The sequence below is a fragment of the Columba livia genome, chromosome 8, assembly GCF_036013475.1.
Source record: "Columba livia isolate bColLiv1 breed racing homer chromosome 8, bColLiv1.pat.W.v2, whole genome shotgun sequence".
NCBI classification, from domain to species: domain Eukaryota; kingdom Metazoa; phylum Chordata; class Aves; order Columbiformes; family Columbidae; genus Columba; species Columba livia.
Genome location: NC_088609.1, coordinates 11,197,066 through 11,207,807, shown reverse-complemented (window position 1 = coordinate 11,207,807; position 10,742 = coordinate 11,197,066). Strand labels below are relative to the sequence as shown.

At 56.0% G+C, this 10,742-nt stretch overlaps 1 protein-coding gene and 1 long non-coding RNA gene across 2 annotated transcripts; one reads left to right on the top strand and one right to left on the bottom strand.

Moving 5' to 3' along the window:
* The first annotated feature begins 373 nt into the window (after window positions 1-373).
* On the top strand, window positions 374-2,699 carry FOXD3 (forkhead box D3). The gene has a single exon (XM_065072021.1). The coding sequence runs from the start codon at window positions 994-996 to the stop codon at window positions 2,206-2,208; it is 1,215 nt and encodes a 404-aa protein (XP_064928093.1). The 5' UTR covers window positions 374-993; the 3' UTR covers window positions 2,209-2,699.
* A 4,183-nt stretch (window positions 2,700-6,882) lies between these two features.
* LOC110363528 (uncharacterized) lies at window positions 6,883-10,726 on the bottom strand. Its single transcript, XR_010474264.1, has 2 exons — window positions 10,185-10,726; window positions 6,883-9,703 (listed from the first exon to the last, which is right to left on the bottom strand). It is a non-coding gene; the product is annotated as an uncharacterized LOC110363528 (long non-coding RNA).
* Between the last annotated feature and the right edge of the window lie 16 nt (window positions 10,727-10,742).

Here is a 10,742-nt window from a genome sequence, read left to right as displayed (position 1 = left end):
CCCAAACTTGGTGGGTTGAAGCGCTATTGCGGCGACGCATCCGCTGAGCCTGCGCTCGGCCGGGGCGGCCGCTGCCGAGCGCATCGCGGCGGCCTCCGGGCCCTTCGCACCGAGAGCGGCGGCAGCAGCAGTAGCAGCAGCAGCAAGAAACCCCCGGTGCCGCAACTTTTCCGCGCCGGGCCGGCGGGTCGCGGTGCCCGCGGGTCCCAGGGGCGGCGGGGGCCCGACGGGGCGGGCGGGCCGAGCGGAGCCGCCGCTGCTCTTTGTTGACAGTCCATGAAACAACTCGAGTTTTGCATGACTTCACAGCGGGGCGCCTGACGTCACGCGGTCACGTGGCGCCGCCTCCGAGTATATCTTTAACGGGAAAGTAATCTATCAGGCAGTCCGGACCGCCGCGCTTCCAAAGTGGCGAGCGAGGCCCCGCGACGCCCCGGCCTCCTGCCCCCGCCCCGCCCGGCCGCCGGGAGCTCCGTCCCCTCCCTCCGCCAAGGGGAGGAAAAAAAAAAACACCAAACCACAACAAGAAAGAGGAGGAAAGAGGAAAGAAAAAAAAAAAAGCCAAGAAAAAAAAGCCAAGGGCGGCGGAGCGGTGCGCGGCGGAGCCGCGGCCGCGGAGCGGAGCGGTGGAGCGGCGGGTGCCCGCGGAGCCGCGGCGGCCCCATGCCCGGCGCCCGCGGGCGCCCATCGCAGCGGGCGGGAACCAGCGTCGCCGCCTGATCCCCGATGCCCGGCGGCGGGAGCAGGGCGCGCAGCCGGAGGTGACCGGGCGGCCAGGGCAGCCCCGCGCCGCGGGACGCCGCGGACGGGAGAGGAGCGGGAGCGGCCGCCCCATGCCCCGCGGGGACGGGGCCGCGGGGGGCAGCCAGGCCGCTCGGGTCTAGCCCCAGGGGCCGGTCGGAGGAGCGGCGGGAGGGGGGCACGGGGGGAGCCCGCCGCGCCGCCGGGTGCGGGCGGGAGGCCCCGCCGCCGCGCCCTGTCCGCCGAGCGGGGATGACCCTATCGGGCGGCGGCAGCGCCAGCGACATGTCCGGCCCCACCGTCCCGGCGGCCGAGGATGTGGATATCGACGTGGTGGGTGAAGGCGACGACGGGCTGGGCAAGGACAGCGACGGCGAGGCCGGCAGCCCCGCCGCTCTGCCGCGCCTGCCGCTGGACGAGGCGGCGGAGCTGGCGCTGCCCGCGGAGACGGGCGCGGGCGCGGAGAGCGGCAGCAGCGGCAGCGGCAGCCCGGCCCAAGCGGCCCTCGGCGGCGCGGCCGAAGGCGGCAAGGGGGGCGGCGAGGAGGGGGCGAGCGGCGGTGGCGGCGGGGCATCGGCGGGACAGAGCAAGCCCAAGAGCAGCCTGGTGAAGCCGCCCTACTCTTACATCGCCCTGATCACCATGGCCATCCTGCAGAGCCCGCAGAAGAAGCTGACGCTCAGCGGCATCTGCGAGTTCATCAGCAACCGCTTTCCGTACTACCGGGAGAAGTTCCCCGCCTGGCAGAACAGCATCCGCCACAACCTCTCCCTTAACGACTGCTTCGTCAAGATCCCCCGGGAACCCGGCAACCCGGGCAAGGGCAACTACTGGACGCTGGATCCGCAGTCCGAGGACATGTTCGACAACGGCAGCTTCCTCCGCCGCAGGAAGCGCTTCAAGCGGCACCAGCAGGAGCACCTGCGGGACCAGACGGCGCTGATGATGCAGGGCTTCGGCGCCTACGGCCTCGCCGGTCCCTATGGCCGCCCCTACGGGCTGCACCCCGGCGCCTACACACACCCCGCGGCCGCCGCGGCCGCGCTGCAGTACCCCTACATCCCTCCCGTGGGGCCCATGCTGCCGCCGGCAGTGCCGCTGCTGCCGTCCAGCGAGCTCAGCCGCAAAGCCTTCAACTCCCAGCTCAGCCCCAGCCTTCAGCTGCAGCTCAACAGCCTGGGGGCCGCCGGCTCCATCGTCAAGTCAGAGCCCAGCAGCCGCCCCTCCTTCAGCATCGAGAACATCATCGGTGTCCCGGCAGCCAGCTCGGCCGCCAGCGCCCAGACTTTCCTGCGGCCGCCCGTCACCGTGCAGTCGGCCCTGATGGCCCACCAGCCGCTGGCGCTGGCCAGGACCACCGCCGCCATCGCCCCCATCCTCAGCGTGCCTACCAACATCATCGCGGGGCAGTTCCTGCAGCCCGCAGCCCCCGCCGCCGCCGTGCAGGCCAAGTGGCCGGCGCAGTAGCCCCGGCCAAGTAGCCCCAGGCGAGTTCCTGCAGCCACCGCCGGCCGCCCCCTCGGGGGCTCCGCGGCCGCCCCGACTCGGGCTTGGAGCAGCGGGCATCGCCCCCCCCACCGCCGCTTGTACATATTTGTATCAAAAATCACTGACGTTGCTTTCGGGGGTTTTTATTTTTCTAAAGAGGCGAAATGACGGTCGCGATTAGGAGCTGCGAACTTTCACTTTTTTTGAAGGTTCCGACGCTCTGAGCGGTTTTATCCGAAATAAACGAACAAACGAAAAAAAAAAAAGTATAAAAAATAAGCGGGGAAGATTTTAAATATTAAACGAACTACGAACAAAACAAAGAATTTTGGAGAAAAAAATAACAAAGGAGGAAAACGCTGTCATTCTATTATAGAAGTCTGTTTATATATGAATGAATATATGTATTCTAAATGTTATCCCTTCGTGTTGTACACAACTTTGTAAATAAATTTTTAAACTGCTCTGCCCGTCTTTGTGTGAGAAGCGTATCTTTGCGCACCCACCCGAAGGACGAGCTGCGGGGCCCGCGGATGCTGGAGAAGCGAGCGGTTGAGCAGAGTGGCCTCGGAGATCGGGGTTCCGTCAGTCTCGGTGCGATGCGGATGGGTCTCCCACGGCGGGCCGGCCCCGCACGTACCTTCTGCCGCTTCGTGATGCTCCATCCGCGGCCGCGCAACGACAACGACCGGCCTCGCACGTTCCCGGGGCGGCCGCAGTGACAGGAGCAGCATCAAAGCGATTCCTTCAAAATTAAACCTTCCCCGGCAGATCCGAGTTTCCATCAACCGTGCCGTGATTTTTCCCTAAACACATTTATTTTATTTTCTTATGGTGATTTCAGCTCTGCAGCCCGGCGCTGTGGGATCCTGCCCCTTCCCGGCCGGAATAGGTACGCTTTGGGTTGGCTTTCGTGACTAATTATAAGGGAAATTGTTTTAAATAAAAAACGTTGGGGCGATCTAAGTAACGTTTACTATTTATTTTGCGGGGTGGGAAAGATAATTGAAGCCGCGCCAGTGCGGTGTCCGAGCGCGGATCTCTCGTTTAGATCGGGAAAATAATTGGTGTTAAAGAAGCGGCTCCGTTCCCATGGAAAGGGAACGGCCTTTACCAGCTAATTCCTAATAACCAAGTTTTAAGGGCAGCTGCCAAAATATATACATTTGTGTGCATTTTCAGGCTAAAATAAAGAGACTGCCAGGATGAAAAAAAAAAAAAAAATCTGTAGCGCGTTACAATATTTTAAACCCTGCTTTGGGGGTTTAGCCTGGCGAGATCTCGGGCATTCAGTCTCTCCTGTGCACTGACGGTGGTTGGTACTTTATTCTCTCCCTCGCAAAACATTCAATTTTTGTCGCCTTTGGAAACCTTCGTGGATTTTGCTTTTCTGCCCAAATAATGCGCTGTCTTTGTTAGGAAAACCGGCGGCGTGAAATGCAGGCGGGATGCAGCAGGCACCGGGTTTCGCATCGGGAGGAGCTGGACGAGGCGCTTATTTCACCTCTAACACCTGCTGGGAACAGCGGATTAAAAAAAAATAGTAATAAATAAAAGTGTCCTTGCCTTCCCGGTAAGCAGTAAATATTATTTTTTCCTAAGTAAATATTTATACCTCCGCATACCTGGACTAAAATAAAACAAGCAGCTTAGTGATGAGATAGTTTGAACTTTATAAATAAGGACTCGCTAATCATCTGACACTAAAAGGGAGAACGGGCACCTGAAGCGAGCGGGGATTCGGTGTCAGGCAGGGCCCTACATGGACACCCGGAGAAACCCAGCGGATCTAAATTTGTTTGTACGTGGCGGCTATAAAAGTAACAAGTTGTTTCACAGTTGTGTCTGGCTAATCGGTTTTACACAAACAGCAAATGGTAGGTGATTTGTACAACACGCGCTTAGGTTATTTCTATATTTAGCGGATACCCCTGGGAAAGAGAAAGGAGCCTCTGCTTGAATTCACTTCTAGGCTCAAGAAGCTGCTGATCCAGGGCTTCCAGAGGACACCGGATAACAGGAGCTCATTCCATTCCCCAGCCTTTGTTACTTATAAAATTACTCGCTCATATTTCCCCACATAGCAGCAATACCTCGGGCTCGGCATCTGCGCGCCGGCGGCGGTGGAACCGGCAACTTTCCTACCCGCCGCCTCCCTCCGCCGCGGCCCCGGGAAGCGCTTCTCCCCCGGTTACTTCCGTCCTCTATTTCTCTCCCCCGGTTTCTCCCCGATCGCCGAGGAGAGAGGCCGGCTGGACCCTGCGGTGCCGGAGACACCTTTCTCGGGGAAGGCGCGGCGGCGGCTCCCGGGACTGGGCAGCACCGGGAGGCCGCGGGGCTCGGGAAGATCCGCGGCGGCGAGACTGCCGTCCGGCCGCTGCCTCCCCGCAGGAGCCACTGGGGCCGCCGGGTCGGGAGCGGCAGCGGGGCCCTGCGGGCAGGTGAGAGCTCCCGGTGGCCGCGGCGGCGGCGGAGCTGCAGTGGTGCACCGGTGCCTGCAGGGGGCGCGGCGGCTCCCATTGCACCCGCGGGGAACGGGCGCGCCCCCCCGGGGCCGGGAGCACCCAGGGGGACCGGGAGCATCCCCGGTGCCCGGAGCCGCAGGGGTGGGACCGCGCTGGGCGCGCTCTTGCAGTGGGTCGCCCGAAGGAGCGCCCCGGCGGGTCGCGCAAAGCTACCGGCAGGGCTCGGAAGTCCGGGGGTACAAGAAATTGGTCCCTAAACGGGGGAGGGTTTGCAGTCAGCCGGCGAGCAGCTCTCACCGCATGGTGCTGCCCCGCGGAGAGCGGCGGCGGGCTGGGGACAGCCGGGGACACCATCTCCCGGCGAAGTTTCCGCAGCCGCTCGCTTTAGCCAAACAACAGAAAGTCTTTTTCTTCTTCTTTCTCTTCTTTTCCTTCCACAAACTTGTCGGACGCATATGGCAAAACTTGACACGCTCGGTGACAGATGCCTATTAGTATAAGACGTGTCATGTCGGTCCCTGGAGTGTATTGAAAGTAACTGGATCCTAAGCACCGGGAAAATGACCGTCCTCGCAGCCTGGAGAGTTTACCCAGAGTCACCCCCCCACGACCCCCCCGTGACCCCCCATTATTTATTACGATTGCGGACCCGCTGCTCTCTCCGCCTGGAGAAGGTGCCGGAGGATGTACAATAGGGTGGAGATACGATCTGGCCCTAATCCTCTTAACCAGCACGTTGCTTGAAAAAGGGATGAGATGGGCTCATCAGGACCATTTCCTCGGCTGATGAGAGTCTCCCGGGGAACCCTCTCGCTTTCGCAGCCGGCAGGGCCGAGCGCTGCGCGGCCGCGGGAGTTGCGCTCCCTCCGCGCTAACTGCTCTCAACGCCGCCTATTTATAGCATAATTGATCTCTCCCCGGACACAGAGCGGGGCTGAAAGTTACAGGCTAATGGCTGTTGAAAGACAGCGGCGAGCATTTGAAAAGGCAGGAAAATGTCTTTTGTAGTTATTTTAAAATGTATATTTATCGCTTGTGGACGTTGTTGCTCAGGCAAGAGTTCCAGCCGTGACCCGGGGGCAGCACCGGAGCCGGTGATCGTGTCTCCGGGGGGTGAGGCAGCGTGGAGCTCCGGGGGACAACTGGAGACCCCGCTCCGGAGCCGCGGCAGGACAGAGTTGAGGCCGGGAGTGCCGGTGTCAGGGGAGGGACCGGTCTACCGGGAGCGTCCTGGAGGGCTCAGGGAGGGGAAAGGCCCCTCAGAGACCTTTCCCTCCGGGTGCTCCGACACTGTCTGTCCAGCGGAGAGGTGGCCGGAGGAAATAATCCACTAGTGACACCAGAAACCTTTGGGACGCGGGCAGCGTTTGAGGACGGCCCGAACTCCGAGGATGTACCTGGCGGGTACGGGCTGGGGTCCACGCCAGCGGTACCGGTGGGATTTTGCCCGGGTAATCGCGCACCGATCCGCAAATCCCCAGCGCCCCCAGAACTGGGCTCCTCGCCGCCGGGCCGCTCCGGTTCCCCCCTGTCCCCACCCCGCCGTCCCGGGCTCCGTGTCCGGGGCCAGAAACAAAGGAAGGGAGACATGGATTTCAGTTTGGGAAAAGGCCATCCCTTGCACTTCGCGGGGCCCTCTTAAATCTCCCACGCCGGGAAAAATGCCACAGGGATTTGCTTTACGAGAGTAGGGGTTTTTCTTCCCCCGCTACGGGTGTGGGGCAGGGCGGCTGTTCTCGGAGGACTGGGGAATTCAACAGGATTTTGCCTCCCGTGGCTTCTCGGGCAGTTTTGCAGGAGGTTCCTCGTGTCTGAGATGTGCTGGAGGCCCGTCCTCGCCGCTCCGGGGAACTCAGCATGGTCCGGGAAGGCGGAAAACCAGCCTGGTCGTTTTGGATGGGTACAAGCGATTCGAAAAGGCAGCGGCTGAGGGAACACAGCGAGCACCGCGCACAAGTTACGCCGCCCAAGCCCGCGGCTCCGCGGCTGCGGACAGGGGTCAGCTGGCCTTCAGCGCATCCCCCGGGGCTGCGTTTGATACGCACCCGCTTAAACCTCCGCGGATACACCGTCCGGAGCCGTGCGCACCCCTGTCATCCCTGCAGCCTCCCTGCCCTTGATGGCACCTAGCCGGGAATCCGTGCAATTGGCCAGACACTCGCCATCCAGTTTTCTTGAGAGACAACACTTGTATTCCAGGGACTTTTATTGAATTACGTTTTACTAGTCCTAAACCATTAAGCGTTATGTACTTAAAAGATACAGAGCATAGGTATTACACCCACAGAAAGTATTGTAGTCAGTGAATGTTCAATGTAGCAGGTAGAGATGAACTTAGCACGTCTTCCAGACTGAACTGGGAACAGACTTTCAGCCATAAAATGCACTTAACAGTCTATTTAATAGTGGCGAGGTCCTTGAAAATGCAATATCCATGCTAATCTTGCCTTTTTCTAAATCAGGAATGAAAAATAGGTCAGTAAGGTAAACCTACCCCTTCCATTTAAAATGTGACATTTAATCTATTTAAATAACTAAGTAAACTTTATTAATTCAGGGTTTGGTAAGCAAGCTGAGTAAGTAGGCACCTCGCAACTTCATTGAGACGATGAAATGTGAGAGGAAGCCTCCTTGAACTTCAGGATTTATAAAATCCCCGTTTCCTTGAGCTTCAGCAAAATGAGAAAAGCCGGGACAGGCGAAATGCGCTCCGCCTCTCGTCTGCAGTAAAGAATGAAACGTTTTCCGGAGGACTCGGAGCATGGCAGGAATTCAGGAAAACAAACCCAAACCTCACGCCTTTCTAATTACTTTATTAAGTGCTAGTATTTCAGGGGAAGAAAAGGGGGAAAACACACAAACAAACAAACCCACACAATTTCCCTGCAGGTTGTGGTGGTGGCTTCGAGCACATTTAGTTCTGCTCCTGCTTTGGAAAGCAAGATGCGATAGCGGAGGGTTTCACAGCCCGGCTGTCCGGCCGCACTCGCACCTCCCGCCTCTCCCAGCCCGACAAACGTGCCCGCTGAATTCCGGGCGATTTTGGAGGGTCGGGAACCCAGGAAAAGGTCAGATGGTGAATCTACAGTCGAAAAAGGCTCTGGAGTTTGTTTCCACATCACGGCTCAGCTCAGAAACGAAATCCTAAATGAGTTTGGAAAACAACTTTCGCCTCTGCCAGGGCTCCCATCCTCCTTTCTCGTTAACTTTCTCGTTAACCTGACCGCGTTTCTCTTCAGATGTATGGAATACCCGGGAGATATTTGCCTTCCCAGCGTTCGGCTTTCCATCAACCCTCCGAGACGGGCTGGGGGAGAAGAGCCAGATCTGCTGAAGCCTCCCGAGAACGCCAAGGGTTAAGAAAAGCCGTGTATCTGCTCATTATCGGCTTCTCTTCACTACCGAGCACCAAAACCAAGCCCCGCTTGTCTCCAAACCCGCCGTATCAATGTGTCCTTAATGCCTTTTCCAGTCATTGATCTGGTCAAAGTCACCGCAGAAATACTAGTGACAGGGACTCAATTCCAGGCGACGTGACCAATGCAAGGATTTAGAAAGCATTCAATAAAAAAGCTTTCCCGGGGAGTGAATGATTTCACCTTGCAACACAGAACACTCAGCTAATTGAAATAATGCACTTGAATGTGCAGCCGTGCACATCCCACACCGGCTCCAGGGCTAAATTATCAATAACCTGCAAGGTAAAACCTAAAAAAACCCTAAAAACTCAAGAGTCAGGAGCCGGCTTTAGGGAATTCGGGGCATGGAAAATCCTGGAGTAAAGAACAGGAGAAAAGAAAAGAGAGGGTGGGAGAGGAGAAATGAAAATAGGGACATTATTGCTCAGGCCTGGGCTGGGAATTCATTTTGAATCGCACATTTCCAGTGTCTACACCACAGCCCGGTGGGGTCCGGGACATGTAACTCCTCCTACCTTCTAATTTCCTTTGTAGCTGATGGATTTTTTAGGACTATGCTTATTTTACAGACTTGTCTTCTCCAGAGATCCCTTAGAATCTTAATATCCTAAAATGGAAGCATTTTCTTTAGCAGCAATATGATTGAATATAACAGATTTTGGTAAAACAGGTAACATTTGATTATAACAATCCACCATTTTCAATAGAGATGGCTCCAAACACCATGACAGGCCAGCAGACTAGTGAGATTTTTACATTTACCTACGTAAGACTAGAATCTTCCAGTCTTTTCATGCCCTCCTGCCTGAGGTAACACAGTGACAGTTGCTGAGAGCACTGAAATCATGGCAGGTGTGAGAGGGACCACGATGTCCAAGTGATTTGCACTCAACTGAAAAATGGTTGGCATAGAGGAAATCAGTATTCTATATGGTACTAGACTAGAACTTTAAGGAAGAAAAGCCATCTCTGGTGGTATGAAACACCGTATGTTGCCTAATATTTAGGTATTTTGAAAAGAACCCACACATTAAAAAAAAAAAAAAAAAAAAAAAAGAAATTAAGAATTTTGTTTTTCTATCACCTCTGTTTACTTTGACATTTCTATTGTAAGTGATCAGATACTTCGTGACTGTACTTCCATTTTGCTGCAGTTGGGTTTAAAGCCTTTACACCTTTCAGTTCTGGGATTCCAGCCCAAGGTGAGAACCATCTGGAAGGTCCACAAAAACCTCAGTAGGTGGGTTTAGTTTTAAAAATCATCCCTTTTCTACTTAGTTTCATAGGCCAACCTCAGTTAGACACACAACCAGAAGAAAACCACAGTCATCAGACAGAGACTGTACTTTTAAATATCAGCAAGGGTTTTATAAAGATTATCTAGGATCATTTATGTTATGCTATATACTTTGTCAAGTCCTTAATCACAGAGGGTGAAATTGAAGGGCTGTAAGAGAGGCCCATGGTGCCCAAGATCCTTCTTCTCCAGGTTGGTTCCCAGATATTGTCTCCCAGGCATAAACACTGAGGAGCTGCTTCCCAGTTCTCTGGTGCAGTTGGACAATGAGTCTTCCAGCTGCTCCCTTCCTTCTGGAAAAACAAACAAACAAAAAGCCCACAAACAAATAAACACCCCCCCCAAACAAAAGGTTAATTTGTAGCCTGAATAAACAGCCAGTTTTTCTGTGTGTCAAGACTACACTTTTCAGCAATAATACCTCAATATTATACCTCCTCACTTCCCTTAACTGCTGCGATAGAGATAGAAGCACGACCTTAAGGGATGCATGTAAGCAGGGTAAATTAAAAAAACATCGAATCACAGATTGTTAGAGATTGGAATGAACCTCAAAAGCTCATCCAGTCCAATCCCCCGCCAGAGCAGGAACACTTAGATGAGGTCACACAGGAATGTGTCCAGGTGAGTTTAAATATCTCCAGAGTAGGAGACTCCACAACCCCCCTGGGCAGCCTGTTCCAGTGTCTGTCACCCTCACTGAGAAGAAGTTTCTTCTCAAATTTAAGTGCAACCTCCTGTGTTCCAGTTTGGACCCACTGCTCCTTGTCTTACCGTTGGTTGTCACCGAGAAGAGCCTGGCTCCATCCTCCTGACACTCACCCTTTACATATTTATAAACATTAATGAGGTCACCCCTCAGTCTCCTCTTCTCCAAGCTAAAGAGCCCCAGCTCCCTCAGCCTTTCCTCATAAGGGAGATGCTCCACTCCCTTCAGCATCTTTGTTGCCCTGCGCTGGACCCTCTCCAGCAGTTCCCTGTCCTTCTGGAACTGAGGGGCCACAACTGGACACAATATTCCAGATGCGGTCTCACCAGGGCAGAGTAGAGGGGCAGGAGAACCTCTCTCGACCTGCGGACCACCCCCTTCTAATACACCCCATGCAGAGCATCCGGTTCTGACAGAACCGGCGGGGTGAAGCTGAACCCGGAGTTCGCGCCGTCCGCTGAGCTAAAGCTTCTCGTTAAGCTCTCATTCCCCCACACCCCGAGCGGGTTGTTTCTCCGACCCGCGCCCAGCCCGTTATGCCCGCAGGGCCGGTGTCCGGGATAGCCCCGCAGCGGCCGCAGCCGCGCAGCCGCACGCACGCCCCCTCACGCATGCGCGTTGCG